We start from the raw sequence: 20,269 nt of genomic DNA, 5'->3' as shown, positions 1-20,269 counted from the left end.
TCCCCGACAACCTCTGTCGTGCCATTTAGCATCATGTTGTCATGGTTTCCCCATGGTTAAAATACACATAAAAACTATAAACTGTCATTCAATCAAATGTCTATTTTACAAATGATTATTTTTTTTGTATCGACTGCATTCAGTCTCTATCTTTTTGATTCATTTTGTTTGGCAGATTATTTTTCCACCTTAGGAGAGTTTTTATTAATTTTTTTATTTTTATAGCAACGATCACAATGGAAACACACAGCATTGCTTCTGGCCTTCTGTCTCTCATCTAACTCTCTGTCTCTCATCTAACCACAGCAGCTAGAGTCAATTATCACATCTGCAGGGCTGGCTTCTCTTTTATTTCTGCCTGGATGAGCGAGCCCGTACCCTCTGCTTCCAGTGCACTGCAAATTATCTTGTGTACATAGTAGCACTTATCAGCAAGCACAAACATGTACTTATGGAGTCAGACTGACAAAATTGAAATACAGCCAGAGACTGGAAAAGAGTGGACAATCACAAGAAGTATGAAATAAGAAGAGCTGAGAATATAGTTGAAATTATGTGATAAAAATTTATTGTATGTTGCGGCCTGACCTAGACCGGGTTCATAACACCCACTCAAGCTGTCTTAATAGGTGACTGATAGCTGCAGAAACCTCTGGGCATCAACTTCAGCCTGAATAAATAAAATATATAGAAAACAATATTAATGTTTCACATTACACAAAACATATAGAAGGGTGCGTCTCAATCAGCTCCCTAGATCCCTAGGTGGTGAATCATTATATGGTGTACATGAGCTCGGGCACTGGTAAAGACCCTGACTCACTACACATTAGGACACTGATGACTCAATTTCCGGTAACATGACTACGTACTCGCGTTGTAAAACATCACCACTGGCACTTAACCACAACATGCAGGATGGACATCTTTCTAACATTATATGTCATATTCATTTTTCTGTCATGGTACTTCAAGTAGGATCATAGACTAGTTAGTAGATTTTTTAAAAAATCATTAAAGTCGTTAGACTCAAATAAACAATATATAGAACGTCAAAGTTAAAAATCGCTAACGTAAGTAATCATTTGAGAGCTACAACAACAGTGTTCGTCCGCCACATTGTTCGATCTGAGAGGCTTCTGAAAACATGACGTCATTTTCAGTAAGGGAAAATAGTGAACATCTATGCTCATTGGTTTTCGTGGTGCATTGTGGGATTTTTTAAGGAGCGAACGTCCCAGTGCACACTGGTAGGATTTCGAATTTGAAGACAGCCCTTCAAATGATCCACTCCCTGATCAGTGTCCTGACTACTGAACTATGGAGCTGATTGAGACACACCCATAAACTCAAATCCATTACCTCACAAACAAGTCTATAAACTTCTGTTGCAAATTCATGACAAAAAAAGTTTTGTTCAGTCATGTGCTGATTATTTTAAAACAGGTGCAAGAACAGAAATAAGGAATGAATATAATGAATAATATGGATTAACAATGGTGGCTACACACTGATTTACACTGCATACATTTTATGGTTACAATATGGTGTCAGTGTTTTTCCGTACCTAATTCAGTTTTCCTGAAAATCAAATCAAAATTGCATAAATTATGCAAATAAACAGGTTAAGAAATGAAAAAATCCTGAGTAACTGGCCAAAGATTTTGGTGCTTCACTACAGTTGAGTATTAAAAAACAACAAGACTTAACAGTGTGTGGTAGAAATGCTAAATGTTAGCATTTGTAAATGGTAAAATGGTAAATGGCGCACTTATATAGCGCTTTTATCCAAAGCGCTTTACACTGTGTCCCATTCACCCATTCACACACACACAACAATGGTAGCAGAGCTGCCAAGCAAGGTGCTAACTTGCCATCGGGAGCAACTTGGGATTCAGTGTCTTGCCCAAGGACACTTCGGTATGTGGAGTCATGTGGGCCGGGAATCGAACCCTACGATTAGTGGACAACCCGCTCTACCACCTGAGCCATAGCCGCCCCATGGTATGATTTGGTATGATTTCTGATGAGTTTGATATGCAGAATGTGAGATTTAAACCACATACAGTGCCCTCCACTAATATTGGCACCCTTGGTAAATATAAGCAAAGAAGGCTGAACAAAAGATCAAAAGGCTAAACAATAAAGACAGTTTTTCACAGCTTTCTTTGCTCATATTTACAAAGGGTGCCAATATTAGTGGAGGGCACTGGATGTTCTTGTAAACAGTTCTTGATCCAGGATTCCGATTATTGGACCTTATGGTACTATGGCAGCTCTGACTGCACTGTAAGCTCAGATACACACTCGGGCTGTTCTTGATGGGAAATCATCTAATCTGACCTGTAATTCTTCTACCAGATTTAAAATATCGTCCAGCTCCTCTTTCTCTTTCATGTCACTCGTCCTGGACTCTGGAACAACACCTGCTTTCCAGTATGGATCCTGATCAATCGGATGAGCGTATCCGACTGAGTAGTCCTGAGGAATGAGTGGGAAAATTCATATTAATATTATTTACACATCAAGGTTTTACTTTTAACTCTTTGACCTCCCAGCATTCCCTTCATACTGCAACATGTACCATCAAACCTTAACATGCCTACACTGGCTAAAATAACGGCACTAGCCATTTTTAGTGATCAGAACAGTACATAAACTTAAAAAGGGTTCTCAGTTCTCACAGGGTAATAGCCACAAGGAGAGTAGGAAGCAGCTGGTTGTTGAAAGCTTGGCACTTTTGAATCCAAGAAGTCTGGGCTACGGCACTGATACACTGGGGGTGGGAAACATTGAAGGTTAATAAATGATTCATTTCTTGGTAAGAAAAACAACACATCACTAAGATAGATTATTTAGGAATGATATTACAGCTCCTGCAGCCCCTCTGCACACAGTTTTTGTTCATTCTTTGCCTACTGTATTAAATAACATGTTGAAATGTCAATATTTAATGGTGAAAAAGTCAATTTGTTTTATTCCTGAGTTGTACAAATAACCTGGAAGATATGTAAAATGATAAACCATGAATAAGCCACACTAAAACAACAACAATGCATTAAGCTGTGCCTGCATCTGCTGCATAAAGCAACAGAATATGTTTTTTTTTTTTAAGCCCACCACATTGCCAAGCACCACGGGGTAATAATCACTCAATTAATGTTAAAAAAAGAGTTTATGCAAGGCATTGTGGGACTTCCTGCTTATAGGTACAGACTAATGACATGAAGGACAATCATGTTCTGAAAATGGACTGTAATGGTGTTGATACCCCACTCATGTACACTCCCACAGCCCTTTTAATTTAATGCTGAGAAGTTTGAGCTGGTGAAAGGGGACACATTCAAGTAAAATATTAGTTGCTAGATAGATATTATTAGCTGTTAATAGATATTTAAATCCGGCATGCGCATGTTGTGTGCTTTTATTATTATTTTTTTACAGCATTTATTTTCTATTCTAACTTTAGAACTACGTTGTTCAGGCATTAAACATATAACAGTTGTTAGAAAGACTCATTAGAAGACTCTGAATATCTGAATTATGCACTGAAGGTTTAATATCAAAACATAGAATTACATTGACTGATATCGGTTATCTTAATTTTTATCTATTAAAAGTGGATATTTGGGACAAAATATAGATAGATAGATAGATAGATAGATAGAAACGCCAACACTGAAATTGTGAAACAATGGACTGGGCTCCATCCTAAATTGCAAACAATTAAACTACACGTCAGAATAATGCACTATACTACTGTATTTAGCGTGCAAATCGAATGCTTATACTAATTAAGGCTGAGCTCACAAGTATTATAAAGGGGACAAAATGTATTAAATCATCACCTGGTGTGTAAAACCCGTACTGTGAGTGATGAGGTGTGTTGAACCTCTTCTCCTGCTGAGGGCCATTACAGGGATGGTGGTAAGGAGTGCCCTGACGTCCAAGCAAGACTGAACCTGAACAGATAGAGACAAGTCAAGTATTAATAAACTAAAACAACAGATGATGACCGAGGCCACAAAGTTATCTAGCTGGCACTGTACTAGCAAAATGACTTACCCTTTCTCATTATATTTGTCTATTTTCTCTTTTTTCTAAACATTCCTATGTATGCATAATCTTTTTTTTTTTTTTTTTTAAGGCTAATGGATTTCTCTATCCAGTCTTTCAAAGGACATGGACTCAAATGTTTCCAGATTTAAATAATTCACACAGTGGCGGAGAAACCTGTGGACTAGGGTTGAGGTGGGTTTCTTCCAGGCTCCAGGTTATAAATGGAGTGTTTATGGTAAATTGGCACTATGTGTGAACGAGTGTGTGAATGTGTGTGTGAAACGGTGCTTTGCAATGGACTGGTGTCCCATTCAGGATGCCCAGTTTTCTCATGATAGGCCTTGGATCCATCATGAACCTGACTAGGTTAAAGTTGTTACTGAAATGAATGAATGAATATATTCTGTCTATTCTTTTTATCTGCTTGTTGAAACACTACCAACCTGTTTTCATTAAGGCAGAGGTTTCCTGTGGCGAATTCAGCATCACATCATGGAAATGTTTTGACTTCCTGCTGGTCACCTCTATCCCGGCAAGCTTGGCCTTGTTGAGACGCGTGAGTCGCTTTAGTTTGAGCAGAAGCTCAGGCTTATCCCGTTTGAAGTACGGGTTGTAAAAGTGGTGCAGTTGGGCTTTAATGGATGAGATGTTGGGATGCTTGTCTGAGACGTCACGGTCTGTGCATTTTTTTCTGAAGCCGTACAGGTTCAGCTGGCGAACAAAACTGATGAAGTCAGTCGTTCTGAAGTACTCAGACAAATGCCTAGGTTGGGACAATAGCACTTCAGCTTCGAAGGGTAGCTGATGGATGAGTATTCCTTCCCCGCTGGCGTTCCAACAAATTGAGCGAATCTTAGGATCGTTCACCAAACGCCACAACTTGCCAGGGAAGTAATTGGGGTTGATGAAGGTGACAAAAGTTGTTTCATCGATTTCCATACCAACTAGGTGAAAAAAAAGGAGACTGAATGTAACAATTACTCTCTAGCACTAACTAGATAGTAGGTGGCTAGCTAACACATAACACATTCATCTTCAGTAACAGCTGAAAATCACTAACAATAACAAGCTATAGCATTAATGTTATCAAAATTGACCGTTAGAGTTGTCAAGCATCCTGGCCGTAGCCTAAATAATCAAACAAAAACAGACCCAAAGTAATTTCTAAGAGCTACATGATCACGTGTGAAATATTTCTTATATATGAGCACATACACCTGCTATGTGATCCCTTTTGATAGTTCTCTGATCCCTTATCGCTTCTCAGAGCTGTTAAAACTGGTCAGGAACAGTTACGCGCATGCACCAGACTCGAGCATTTAAATTCAGGAGACTGGGCAGGTGGAGGCGCCGGACAAATTCATGAATATTCAATGAGCTCGGGTGGATTTATCCAATCAGAGTAACCCATGCCTGTGACGTCATTCAATCCCAAAGTAAAGTCTTGGTGCGTGTTAACGTGTATCATAAAATAGTGACAACGCTATTCGGCATGTTTTGTAGGAGAAACGGTGAACGTTTAGGTCAGCAGTGGCAAACTGATAATGTCTAAGAAGGCCATGTCATGTCACTTAGATCGGTACAGAATGTTTATCTGCTATACAGAGACACAAACATGTTCTTCTGTTCAAGGTTCATCTGCACATCTTCTAAGACCCTGAAACAAAGCCTGTTTGAACTGCCTCAACCCGCTTCTTATGGGTACACAAAAGTATGTCATGCTCTGCGTTTCATATCTATAGTAGTGGTTCAGCACAAGCCCTTCAGAGCGCTCTCATTATTCTATCCTGCTTTATTCTATCCTGTTTTAACCATCTTTTTGTAATAAACCTTTTTACCTTCAGAGGACTTCAGAGGTCTGCGAGTGTTTCCTTGCTAATTTCCACGACAATTTGATCTCCTGGTTGGGCTGTGTGCGTCTTCTCAGGTTTTCTGTACAACAATGGCCTCACCACTGACCGGTTTGAATCAAAACAAATTTAGAATTTAGAATTTTATGTCATAGGTCATTGCTGTCATCGTGTATTGCTGTCATCGTGTATTGCTGTCTGTATGGAAGGGAGTCAATCAGTGCGTTTACATGGACAACAATAATCCACTATTAACCCGATTAAGACAATACTCTGATTAAGAAACTACCATGTAAACAGCAATTTTTAATTACCTTAATCCGATTAAAGTCATACTAGAAGTAAACACAACTCGAATTAAGACATGTGGAGTACTCCTTATTTAGTCGCATTATCGACGTGTATTACAGACATGTACACACCTTAATCACACTATTAACATCATGTGAGAGTTTTCACCGCATTTTGCGACAGGACACGTACGCAGACGACAGTGCTCAACCGTTTTATGGCAAACAAGAGCGCACGGCTGCGTCCCAAACCGCGTACTTGCCTACTATAGGCCTTTAGTTGGAGAAATACATGTATCTCGGTTACTATATAGACGGTAAGTACATGGTTTGGGACGCAGCCCACGCCTTCAAGCGGTCATTTATTTGCACGTACAGCATGACAAATAATTAACTGCACTTAAATCGTTCGTAAAAAATTAAATAAAAACAGCCAAAACTGTATACGGTACCATAACAAAGACGAACTGTATGTCGATACGTGAAATTCTGGAGGGAAGTCGAGCGGCGTGGCGCGGTGACATAATGACATGTGCTTTTAATCAATCTATTTTCTATAACATGTAAAACAGGTCCATGAATTGAGTATTCTTAATCACAATATTGTCTTACTCAGAGTAAGGTCAATAATTAGATTACTGCTGTCCATGTAAACATAGTCAATGATATAAGAAATGCGTGTATTACATCGAGAGAGAAGTATTACATGTAGCATGTTAAATTGATTAAAATTTTGAAAGTTACAGAAGCTGTATATATATATATATATATATATATATATATATATATATATATATATATATATATATATATAAAATCACATGCTATGGTATGTACAGGGTGTGCATATCTTGGTCCTAATATCACATTTATGTGAGTGAACTACGGAGAAGGCTGTTTGAACCACACTGTAAACCCAGATAAGTTGATTGTACTTAAAAACTTGAGGAAAGTGGTTGCCTTAAAAAAATTAAGTAATGTTTACTCGATAACTTAAGTGAACTTAACTTAAACATTTCAGCCCTTCCAACAATTATTTTTAAGTTCAATGCACTAAATTCCAAGTTGATTTAACTCTAAATCATTTGTAATATCAATTGCTCTGTCCAAGTATTCAACTTAGTATCTTAAGTTAAATTAAGTATACTTTAAATTCATTAAATTACATAAAAAGCAAGCAAATACCAAAAGTAAAAAAAAATTGTTTTATTTCAACTGAAATATTTTCATTTGAAAATACAATACACACAGTCAAGAAAATTCTGTGAAATTATTTGCCAAATTTTTACTTCCTAAAGATTTGGTCTTCTGAACTATCGGTGTGAGGAAACTTGTCCGTAAACATGTTATTCTAAAAGTGCAACGTTACAAAGTTTCTCTTTTTGGCATTGTAGCTGAAATATATATATATATATTTATATATATATATAATATAATATAATATAATATAATATAACACACACACACATACAGAGAGGGAAATAAGTATTAGATGCATCAATATTTGTTTCAGTAAATATATTTCAAATGAGACTATTCACATGAAATGTTCACTAGACATCAGTATTTTACCACTGTATATATAAATAAAATAAATTTAAAATTTCTCTAAAATAGGAACATTGCAGACTGGCACCCTCTCCAGGGTGTACCCCGCCTTGTGCCCGATGCTCCCTGGGATAGGCTCCAGGTTCCCCCGCGACCCTGAAGAAGGAGTAAGCGGTAGAAGATGGATGGATGGATGGATGGATGGAACATTGCAAATAAGAATTTAATCAAAACACAAAATCAGAGCCAATATCATAAAAGATCCACTTCAACATTACAAATGAACCACTTGCTAGTGGAACAGTAGTAGAACAATTGGGAGGCCCGTTTTACTGTTAGTTGATTTTTCAAAGATTGAATTTCGGGAGCAGCTTACCTCCCAGGTTGAGCATTACCTGCTGAATAAAGTGGAAACTGTTTTTCATACACTTAGGATTGGTCAAGTACAGGGCATAAATCAATCCGAAAAGAACACAGAAGGCCTGAGGCAGGTCGGCCAGTTCATCCATCACCAAACTCCCTTCAAGACGATGCTCACTTTGAATGGGTTTAGCTGAGGACTTTCTGATTGAAGCAGAGGATCCCCACTGGAGTTTGACTGTACGAGTCCTTGTCAGTTACATCCCAACAGAGAAAGAAACAGATTGATGAAAAAATGTCCGCTGAACTCACTGGGTAGGGGTTCAAGCGGGAGAAAACACCCAAAATTGTTTTTAAACAATGTTTTTCACTGTTAAAAATGATCAAACGAAAAAATGGGATCGTGTCCACCGCGCGCATTAACTAGCTAGTTAAAAGCTGAAAACAATGGGGTTTGTTTTTTTACTACTCACAAACAGCACCTGGATTGGGGGAAAAAAACAATAAAAATTGACAGACAAAAAAATGTCTCCTGAACTCATCTGGCAGGGATTCGAGCAGGAGAAAATATCCTAAATGGTTTCAAACAATATTTTTCACAGTTAAAATGAACAGACGAAAAAATGTTCCCTGAACTCGCCTGGTTCAAGTTCAAGTGGGAGAAAACGTCCAAAATTGTTTCAAACTCTATTTTTATTACTCATAAACAGCCTCTCACTGGAAAATAGAAACAATAAAAACTGGCTAAAACATACTTTCTAACCACTCATCAACAGCTACTGGAATTCTGATTGATAAGAAAATGCGATTTAAAAACTTTTATTTTTACATTGAACTTTTATTGTATTTAACCCTTTCATGAAGTGTCAGGGTGGTCTTCAGGTAAATATAAGATGTAGGTCAATAAATATTACACTGTGAAGCATACAGTATATCACACAAAGATATGAAGATACACTGGAACAAAAGAGATATAATGGCTTTACACTAAAGGACCTACATAATTCAGGAATAAGTATAGTACGGAAAAGCATTTTTCAGTCCTTAGACTCTTTAGAGTTATATAATATTGAATAATTTTGATATTATACATTTAAATTATAATTCATAAAGCTCAGTAGGTGGCAGTAATGCATCATAAGCTGGTCTACCAACTGCCATAAAACCAATAACTGATTTTACTTACCATTGTTTTCTTTCTTGTTGTTGTTGTTTTTGTTGTTGATGTTCTTGTTGTTGTTGCTAGACCATGAAGAAACAGAAATATAATAAATCAGATTTAATATGAAACTCTCAGGTTTGTTTTCATTAAACCGGCAAAGGACAGTTGTTGCATTTATTGGAATATCTTTGCCATTTTCAAAAATAAAGAGAACATTGAATAAACATCAAGACACCGAGCTTGTTCTCAACTCGAAGATGATGAATTTGGAAATTTTTCATCGGATCTGAAGAGTGTGGAGACTACCAGACTACGAAGAAGACAAAAAGCTGACACAAGGTAAAACAAACTTCTTATGAAAATTTATTTTTATAAATGACTTTATTTGGAACTTGCACCTCAGTGATCCAGAAGAGGATGTTGAAAATAACAAAAAGACGGGAACTCCAGAAAATGACAAGCTGTTCAGTGTCGCGGTTTCCCCTTTAAGCAATGCGCTGGAGAGCACGTGGGTGCGCGTGCACGAGCAAGGTGTGTGAGCACCCGCTCTTCGTATGTTGACAACCATGACATTGTTTACTATGGACATATGCTTCTGTTATGTTTCTGTTATGTCTCCTCCCTGTTCTGTCATTGGCTATTGTTTCGCGTGTGTCTAGATTGGTGTCAGTCGTCAGCAATTATAACGCTGATTATGTTTGTATATATACCGCGTGCCTCCCAGCACACGGTGCGGAGTATTAGATACAATACAATACATTAGATAGATTAATTCGTTAGAGAAAGTCATTTGTCCATGTTATGTTTCATGTTAGATTAGTGCATTAAGTTCACGCTGGTTTTCCGCTCCCAGTCCCTAGTCATAGTCTATGTTTCTTGTTTTGTTTCTTGACCCTGTTTTCCATGACCACAACCTTGATTCCTGCTTTGCCCCGTTTATGCCTATTTGCCGATCGCCTAACCTTTGCATGTTTTGGATTACGTTTTGGATTTACCTGCCTGTGTCTCTCTTTAATAAAACTGTTAAACTGCATTTGCATCCGTCCTAATCTCCTTATATTACGAGACGGGACATTCAGAATCAGGCCTCTGCTTGATGGCATTTGCATTGCCTGCCAAGCTCATTACAACCCTAGAAGGGAGTTGGCAGATGATGAGAGAATGGTGGCTACCAATGCAAAAGTAAATATGACACAAAATAAAGTCTAAGCCAACAAAATCAAGCTATTTGTTTTGGATAATTCAAGCAATGGCAAATCACATGCTCGTAGTATGAACGGACTGATTCAGTCATGGATCTTATAAAGCTATCATATCTAGGGAGTGAATACCATATGCAGTTATGTTGTTAAAGGCTTAAATGGTTACAGTCTTGCCCTTTTATAGAAGTGCTCAAAAATACTATACAAGATAATAGCCAAAGTGTCATGTTTAGACAACAGATTTTATGTTCTCAAAATAAGAGTTGGCCATTTATATGTTTCCTTGTTTTGTAATCAAGTATTAATGGTTTGTCTTTCATTCCTCTTGTATATTTTAGACAGGTCAAGCAGTGAGGCTGAGGACAGTAAGGCAGGGTGACAGCTTTGAGCAAGTAGTCCACATTTAAAAGTAGGTTATTGGTAAATGAGTTTATATTGTAATCTGTAGACTGTAATACCTTTTCAGTATTAACATAAGAAATAATTTGATTCATGTACTTATGTCCTGTAAGCATACAAAACTACTAGCAATGTTTCCCACACAAGGTTACACTTGAAAGGCCTGTCAAGGTATACTGCCAGCCACCAAGGCACATATTTTGTGCCATTATAATATAAAATATTTTATTTATTAAGCCATTTTGTCAAGCCCAAGGGGACTGTTATCAACATTTGGCTGTTAAAAGAGAACACACAAAGGTGTGAGGGAAAGTGGTGGCTGAGCAGACCTTTCCTATCAAGTAACTGTTTGTAAAAAAAAATCTTTTTAAAATATTTTTAAAATCTGATTTAAAAAAAATAGCATGTGGAGGCGAGATATCCAATGAATTCACTTGATAATTTCACTTTTGTTGTTAGACATCAGTCAGTCCTGATATACATCAATATGAAACTATTTTAGGGCATTTTAGACAGCTTGTGAGGCCTCTGGGGGCTGAGCTCCTCATAATTTAAAGTTCTAGTAATCATCTTAAGCAGGATGGTGATCTCCTTTTGGTCTACCCCTATTCCCATTTTATGACTGCATAGCTTTCTGGTGCACATGTAAATGCCAGAATTGAGGATCTTTTGTTGTATAAATATTATGATTGGGCCAGATTCTCTAGCAGATTATCCACTTTAGAGAGTGAGAGAGGAATGTGAGGTGGATTTATACCTCAACAATTTCAAACACATTTTCCTGTAGACACTTCCGTTTCATTACAGATTCCCTCATTAATCTTTTTGATTTAATCCATCACCTTCATGCTTGGAGGAATGCTCAGTGGCTGAGCAATCCTGCCTTCGGTTGCCTTTATTTTGGCCGTAGGAGTCCCATCAGTAATTGCAGTAACACCTTATGACACACTGTTACCTGCTGCATACAAAATGGGGAACCATGTCATAGGGTCTGTCTAAAATCTGGAACTAATACACATGAACTCTGGAACAGAAGAGAATACTTCACATAGAACAAGTTGACTTTATTCTTGACAGTGTCATGGTGGAGTCTATTCTGGGAACACCAAGCTACAAGCAGGAATAGACCCCAAGCACAGGATCAGACCATGAACCCTGAAGTTGTGAGGCACCAACATTACCAGCTATACCACTGTGCCTCATCATGACCAATTATTTAAAATAAATAAATAAATAAATAAATAAATAAATAAGCATGGCCTTGAAAAGTAGGTTTATTTCAAACCAATCAACAATAAATAAACTTGACAATTTTCCATTTTCAATCTCACAAAGGAAGGCTGGTATTACATTTAGTTACATCTAATGGTTTGATTATCTTTTGCTGTTTAAATAATCTGGAAAGGAATGTAATTCACAGTATAAGTGGAATACAGACAGACAAAAAAAAATCAATTCCTCCCCCTCCCTTTTTTTTTTTTTTTTTTTTTAAATTTCAAGCCACTTCAGATTTATTATAAATAAATTAAATTTACAAATCTTATTGCCCTTATTGCCATCTTAAATTGATGAAGCAAAAAAATGAAATAAAAAATAAACCATCAAACAAAACAAAATAATCAAAAAGCACACAATACAACATAAAAATAATAACTCCCAAAATTAATGACCATCAGGGGAGGAAAAAAAATACTCACAAAAATCATGTGTCTTTATAGCAATTTCAGAATAGTCGCCTTCCATATGGCATTGTCAGTAGTTTTTGAGCATTTTCAAGAGTACTAAAGAGAACAGACTTCAAAATTCACTTCTGTTTCCAATTAACTGAGGTCCAAAGTTTCCTTTTATGCTTTTTGTCAAACCAGGTAGTAATATGCTCCCAGTGTCTCACTACAACATTCACTTTTCCTGTGATAATGGAATTTATCCCTCTCCATTTTATAGCTTCCTTTCTAATATCCAGTTAAAACATTGGGAGTATGTGATACAACATCAGCTTTAAAAGGACAAAAGGCAATGCATGTATTTCTCTAAACAGGTAAAACCAGAAATGGTACTTTCAACATTCCCTGCCTCCATTTCTAAACATTTGTTTACAAGGAATGAGGTACACAATGTACAAAATGTGTTAACCAGTAGAAAACAATCAAATATAATATTGCATATGCTGGTTACAGTCTCATACCAATTACAAGGCACATAGACGTGAGAAAAAACAAACTATGCATGAATGCTTGTTCAGTGGAATTGCAATAGATATTTGGGTCTGTTGTGTGCAAACACTTCCCTTTTAAGTTCATATCCACACAAAGTAGGCAATCTCATCCAAGTCCACAGGGTAGTCAATAAGATGTATCGGCCCTTGGTCAAAATGTTCGCCCTTGTAGCTCCTCCATCTGCCAGCTGGGAGATAAATATCTCTCTCCTGCTTCACTGGCTCAAGAACTGGTGTTACCATAAGGTCGTCCCTTATGAGAAACTGTGAATCAATCTTGTAGGCAGCTTCATCTGTAGCAATCCATCACAGAGGGTGAATGATAGGATCTCCAGTGTCTAACACTTCCCCAGCAAGTTTGAGCACTCGAGGAACCACCAGGGTCTCATGAAGCTTTGTAAACTTCCTAGCAATCTCTACAACCTCATCGTCATACAGCCATGGTGGGATTGAGAACTCCATGAATGCTGGCATGAATGCCAACAGTTCCAGCCAGCGGATGTAGAGCTCCTGGTCAAGGAGTCCCTGACTTCCTTCAGTGCAGTTTGAATAAGTGTTTCCACCGATCAAGTCCGGAATAGCAAACTGGTAACCCAGTTTGGTGACAGTTAGCACACTAGGGATGTTGTTGAACAGTCGTTGAAGGGGATTGCCATCTCGTTGTAGTGGCGAGTGAATATGCTGGGATCATACAGGGGCATGAAGGTTCTGAATTGCAAGGGAAGGTAGCTGGTCTCCCCAGCATCAAACTTAAAGGAAGCAATCGCATATTTGTTCTTTAAAGCACAGAGGTGTGAGGCATACCACTCACAGGTTTCTGGATTGGTGAAATCCAAAATACCACCGATACCATTCCACCACCGGATCAAGGCAGGTAACTTGCCAGTAGGTTCTTGCACAAAAAGCCCTCTTTCCACTCCAACTCCAAAGTTAGTGGAGTTGTAGTTGACAAAGGGATGGGTCCAGAGGGTGACTTCAAACCTATCATTTCTAAGTTTCTGGAACATATGAGTTGCATTAGGGAACTTGACTGGATCAAACTCGAACTCTCTATAGCCTGTCGTATATCGATCATCCAGCTCCAGATGTTAGCAGTTAAAGCCATGTGCTTGAATCTCAGATGCATAGGCCAGTAGCTTCTCTTGATTCACGTCAGTCTTGTGCAAGGCCCATGTGGACCAAATCTAAAAACAGCCTCTGAAGGGACTTTATTGGATTTGTTAAAATAACAATGAACCATGTATGTATGCATGGAAGTAACATCGTACCCAACACAAACACGGTAGCTCAATTCAGCATGGACCGGCAGTGCAGGGTCAGGCTTATATGGACTGTTGTCATACCTTGCCTGGAATCACAGCATCTTGCTGTTCTCATCCCACGTGAAAAGGGACTGAGTCATTGATTTTGATAGCAGTTGCACTGGAGGAGAGCCAGTAGCACTCCAGGATGCCCCCAAAGTCTTGCTGAATCAAACTGATATCACTAGTAATTAAAGGTTTGGGTTCCTGGATTCCCACAAAAACAATTGGCCAGTGCTGGGGCCTGGACTCTGTCCCACCATACCAGTGATTGCCATTATAGGCCATGGCATGTTCTACAGCACGGTACACATCAAGCTCCTCCCAGCGCACACGGTAACACATCACTGTGTCCTTGGGTCTCACAGTTTCAGTGAAGAAATTAAGCTTTCCTCCACTGGATTGGCTGTAACTAAGAATTGTACCTTCCTTGGAGCAAGAGTTCAGATCAAGGGAACCTGACCAGAGATAAGCAAGAAAGAAAAAAAAAAAGGATCACCATGACTTAAGGACTCAACTTATTCTAAACATACAGACTGTACTCAAATATGTAAAAGAATATACATTCTATTTTTGTTATTAGCATTCAGGGTGGATTATTAGCATTCGTATAATCACCATTGTGCTGTACCCACACTTCAGTCAGAGCTAGTACCAAATGGGGTCACGTACCTGAATGCCATTCGGAAGATGATGGCTCCAGTTTGGTTTGCGAGTGAAAAAGCCATCTTTGTTGGGGTCTAGCAGTTCAGTCTTCAGCAGATCTGCCTTGCGGAGAGACATGGAATAATAGCACCAAGCTACCACAGCTGCAATGACTAGCACTTACCCCAAACAAGCTTGACGCGATCAGTCAATGTCCACCCCGATCCATTCTTTTCTTTGGTGGTGTGTATTCGCGCATGCCACTAAGGCCAATATCCCCAACTGTCCCTGGTATAATTTGGTAATCCTTGCAATCTCCAGGAGACACTCTGTGCATTCACTAAAAAGCTTTTCTTCATCTGTCTGAGTGGATGTGCATGCATGTACTTCACATTACTTGCAAACAACTTTCTGTTTCACATTCAGAAATCAGTGCATTTCAGGAAGAGACAAGAAATGGACATTAAACAAAGCAGAAAGCTAATATTTACTCATTAGTAAATATTAATGTAATGTTTAATGTAATGTTTACTTCTTAGTAAATATGTATTAATGACATAAATAACAGCAACTCTGATAGTAGTGCCAAATGTAATTAAAATAAGTATATATTCATGTACTTGCTATAACATACCAATCGTTTCTATAACACCACATTCACAAAGACTCGTAAGGTATACACACTAGAGAATATAAACCTAATAATAAACACATTATAATAACACGCTATTTAACAAAGAAAAAAACATATCACTAATATGGTGAAGCTTTCTGTAAGGAGAAATGTAATATTTATTTTATTTATTTATTATATATTTATTATTATATTAAATTTTATATATTTATTATATTATATTATATTATATTACATTTATTATATTTATTATTATATTTATCATTTAATATTTATTAAGAATTGTAGTTGCTGGCAAACTGCTGTGGTATAAAAAGAATAAAACTGCTGTTATAGTATAGGGGGAAAAAATACACATCAGGTGGTAACAGTACCTCTGCATCACACCACATCGTCATGGATTATTTTCCTATAACAGCATGCCTAGTTGTGTTTTATATCCTTACATACTGTTCAAAACCATAGATCATTTTAACATAAAAAAAAACTTGACATCATTTTAAGTGAAACACTTTAAATCAAATACGTAGAAGGAAACTCCTGACCAGGTCTAAAGCTTTATTTACAAATGCTTTATAGTGGCAGAATGGACTTTGGGGCATGACTTGAGCCCAATTGTTTCTAACACAGTCCCATGATGGAGCCTCATTGATTTTATAGACCCGTGACACAAAACACTCTCATGCAGACTGAAAGTTCGCTGAGAAACTGCTTCAGAAACTGCTCTCAATGTTAACGGGTCATTATAGAGCCTTAAATAAAGTACATGTGGATTTGTGGTACGTTTACTGGGCAGTAATGGGAGGAGTTTTCACCACTTTCAAGCTACTTAGCAAAGAAAATGCTTGTGTCAGCAAGTTATCCAGCCACAAGGGTCCTTATTTTTGAAACCGCTCATTCGAGACCAAGATAAACGGTGTTTATATATGGGCTTGTGTCGTAGCATAAACAAAGGAAATTTGAGACACTGCAACAACCCATAGACATTACAACTAACAAGCAAACACTTCATAGTGAAATGATCTATTTGTACAGTTCATTTCTGGACACAAGTTGTGATTAAAATCAACACAAGTCACATGAAAAGTGTATTAGCAGTCAGGGTCATGGTTGAGGTATGGGTAGGTTAATCTTAAGGCTAAGTAGACAACACTATTATGGTGAGGAGGAGACTGAACGATAACTTGATAGTTGCAAGAAACATCTGCTGTCTCTGTGGGATAAAGCAACGAAACAGCTAATCAGTGCATATACAGGTTTATCACTGAGGCTTTTTTTTGTGCAATTGTTGTGGCCAAAAATGCTTGATTTTGCTGCAACTTGTTTAAAAATTTGCAATGCAACTTGCAGAGATGGAAATTTGCGATGCAACTATTTGACTTGGCAAAACTGCAATTGGACGAAATTGTTCTGCCCGGTCTTCCGCAGTGATGCTTCTTGGTAAAGAAGACCTTTCAGCTGTACTCATGTTCGAAGCACATGAATTGAAGACGACTTTGACCAAATGCACGTTGTGATGACGTCACACATCTTGGCCCAAATTTCTTAATTTCTGCGATCGTAAAATACCAGAGGGGCTCACGTATACTTATACATATAAACAGCTCGGACGGGATTTTCTCCATATCCATTACAAGCCACAATCAAATGAGGCTCTAAATCTGAAACACAAAAGATATCTGGTCATTTGGCTCGCATCTAAATGCTCAAATCCTTTTCATTCTGAATTTAATTGGCATTGTAATGCTGGCAATTTTTGATGAATCAGCCAAAACGAATCATTTGGTACACAAACACATATGGATCATGTGTCGGCGATTTGTTCGATGCCGGGGGAAACGTGAGAACCAGGGTTGGATTAACGCACTCTCTCGCATACCGTTGATAAAAAGTCCTTTAATTCTCTTGACAGAAACAAATGATGAATGAAAAACTTATTGAAATTAAACCTTACTATTGAATTTAACGTAAAACTACTTATGAATTGGCATGCAGGAGGTCAAAAAAGGTGTGCTTCCCAGCTCTCTATTTCCGTCCGCCCGTGTCAGACGGTTAACCCATGTCATATACACCTCCCACACTACACGTGACCCACGAACCAGGAGCAAACACACCACCAAACCTCACAAACCAATCATAAACAATCAATACAAGACAGACAATCCCAAACAAACAGATCAAAACAACCCCAAATTCCAACTCCACAATAAAATGCCAAAATGGCTATAACAGATCATGAGAGGTGGACTGTGGATAGTCAGTGTAGTCCAGATGAAATAAACTGTCTTATCAATCTGTGAGCTGACCCAACCTTTCAAAAACAATAACAATTCAAGAGTAGTTACAGAAACCAGGCTGTCTATGAAGACATTTCTCAGGCCATGGCAGACCAAGGATATGGTCCTGGGTCCTACACCAATGTAAAATGAAACATCTTAAGGCCATAAGAGACCACAATAACCATCTACCTGTCTATTCTCCATCATCCAAGGTGTTGACTCCTGACATCCTGGTTTCAAACACAATTCTCATGAGATTGAGGTGAACAGAAGTCACGTGGTCCTCGCCAGATAAGCAATAAAGGGTCTTTATCTTTCTTTGTATCATTAGGCTACTTGCATGATATTCTAAACTCTTCACACACATTTTGAAGAAACTCTGAGAAAATAATCTGTTCTACTTTAGTCGTCATGTTCAACCACAATGATCACAGTGGTACAAAGTTGCTGTTTTCACCAGAGTGCATTTTGTCAGGAGATTGATGTAAACACGTTAATCAGATATGGGTCAGGTTTTACATGTAAACAGACTGGAGAAGGGGGGAAAAATCAGATCTGTGTCAAAATATCCTAAATGTGCATTGTGCAAGGCCTACAATGCAAATGCAGACTTATCCAGGTTTTATTTTTGTTTCAGACATTTTAACGACAGAGGAAGGAGACAACAACAACAACAACAACAACAACAACAACAACAACCATTTCACACCAGTTAATATCTCTGACTTATACCGCTGTATAAACACTCAGTTAGTGCTAAATAATAAAGAAAAGTCTCTCCAGCCTCCGCAACCGGCCAAAACACAGCTGTAACCATTAAAGAAATCGCCATTAACACAAACTTTACTTGTAGAGTCATCACTTAATATTTATGTGAGAACTCATCTCTGTTTATATATTAAAGATCTCGTGTAAGTTAGACTGTGAGAAACAGCTGTTTACTATCTCTCTGTGTAACTGTCATTAGTCCTAGCACCTAGTACCAGCTGACTTATTAGGGCCAGAAATATATCATATATTTACGGCAAACATACACATATCTTCATAAACAAAAAATACTCATTAAGAGATATACCAAATGATAAATATATAATCATTTAAACATGGTTAGTGGTATTTACTTTGTGGGTAAGCCTGTTTCACGAGTCTCGGCAAGTTTTTTTTAAAAAATCACGTGACTTTTGAAGTTGTTTCCGGGTGCATTGTGGGAATGGTAGTGTCTAAAACGATGGTTACGTATGTAACCGCGGTTCAATGAATTTCGGATGACCGCCAGAGGCGGTGCTTTCAGCACCTGGATGTCCATCACGTGTACATGCAGGTCGAGTGTTTATATCAACAAACTCACCTGTGACCTGGGTGACATGTGCCTTTTGCCCCAGTACTAAAGGCATGTTCACCCCGGAAATGACTCTTGGCACTCTTCTCGCGAATCTTCCGAGTGACTGCCAAGCTCTGGCGGTCAACCAAAATTCATAGAACCGTGGTCTCATACGTAACCATCATTCTATTTCATTTCTACTGACCGCCAGTGTCAGTGCTTTCAGCACCTGGATGACTAACACCAACAAGGTCATTAGGAAGTTCTACGTGCCCCTTGACAACGGCTGTGAAGCCGGGGAAAAAATGGCTGTAGCCACCGGGTTGTGCGAGATCACATTTACCCTATAAAATCTTGCAAATGTGCAGGTTGATGGCCATGACGCAGCTGCACAAATATCCGAACGAGGGACCCCTCGTAGGGCTGCCCATGAAGTAGACACACTCCTGGTTGAGTGACCTCGAACCTGAGGAGGGATCCAGAGACCCCTGCCCTTATAGGCATAAACGATAGCCTCTACAATCCATTTTGACAGACGCTGTTTGGATAAAGCGTGACCTTGCCTATGCCCCATATGGCAGACAAACAGTGAATCTGACTCCCGGAATTCAGTAGTCATTTGGATATAACACTAGTGCTCACACTGGGCACAACAGACTCGCACTCGAACCCTGCTAATTCTACTGAATTGGGGGCTCAAAAGCTGACAGACTGAGGGGCTGGTTCGTATAAGACTAAGAAAAGGTCTTTGGGAGAAATGAAGGGTTAGGCCATAAAGTTACCCCGTGTTCCCAGAACTCCAGTGTAGGTACTCTCGGCTTACTGATAAGTCGTGCAACTCACCTATTCATCTAGCCGATGCCATGGCTACGAGGAAAGCTGTTTACATAGACAGCCACCTCAATTCTGACCTCTCTTGAGGTTCAAATGGAGGTTGACAGAGTGCCTCTAATACGAGAGGCAAGTCCCAAGAGGATACTTGGTTTCATCGAAGAGGTCTCAGA

The 20,269-nt window shown here is 38.5% G+C and overlaps 1 protein-coding gene and 1 pseudogene across 1 annotated transcript; both read right to left on the bottom strand.

The window, feature by feature from the left end:
• Positions 1–215: 215 nt before the first annotated feature.
• LOC128599254 (heat shock factor protein 5-like) lies at positions 216–6,350 on the bottom strand. Its single transcript, XM_053610759.1, has 7 exons — positions 6,332–6,350; positions 5,898–6,013; positions 4,503–5,003; positions 3,849–3,962; positions 2,685–2,776; positions 2,344–2,481; positions 216–670 (listed from the first exon to the last, which is right to left on the bottom strand). The coding sequence occupies exons 3-7, from the start codon at positions 4,996–4,998 to the stop codon at positions 623–625; spliced, it is 888 nt and encodes a 295-aa protein (XP_053466734.1). The 5' UTR covers positions 4,999–5,003; positions 5,898–6,013; positions 6,332–6,350; the 3' UTR covers positions 216–622.
• A 6,691-nt stretch (positions 6,351–13,041) lies between these two features.
• On the bottom strand, positions 13,042–15,169 carry LOC128599293 (myogenesis-regulating glycosidase-like; annotated as a pseudogene).
• Positions 15,170–20,269: the final 5,100 nt, after the last annotated feature.

This window comes from Ictalurus furcatus, chromosome 22 (assembly GCF_023375685.1).
Source record: "Ictalurus furcatus strain D&B chromosome 22, Billie_1.0, whole genome shotgun sequence".
NCBI classification, from domain to species: domain Eukaryota; kingdom Metazoa; phylum Chordata; class Actinopteri; order Siluriformes; family Ictaluridae; genus Ictalurus; species Ictalurus furcatus.
Note: the sequence above shows the minus strand (reverse complement) of the source record. Positions and strands in the feature narration are given on the sequence as shown.

Excerpts from the sequence above, each read along its gene's own strand:
- LOC128599254 (XM_053610759.1), bottom strand. The coding sequence starts at position 4,998 with ATGGAAATCGATGAAACAACTTTTGTCACCTTCATCAACCCCAATTAC. Across the intron at positions 3,963-4,502 it reads CTCTGCCTTAATGAAAACAG|GTTCAGTCTTGCTTGGACGT; the intron begins GTTGGTAGTGTT and ends CTATCTGTTCAG. Across the intron at positions 2,482-2,684 it reads CTCCTTGTGGCTATTACCCT|GACTACTCAGTCGGATACGC; the intron begins GTGAGAACTGAG and ends CTCATTCCTCAG.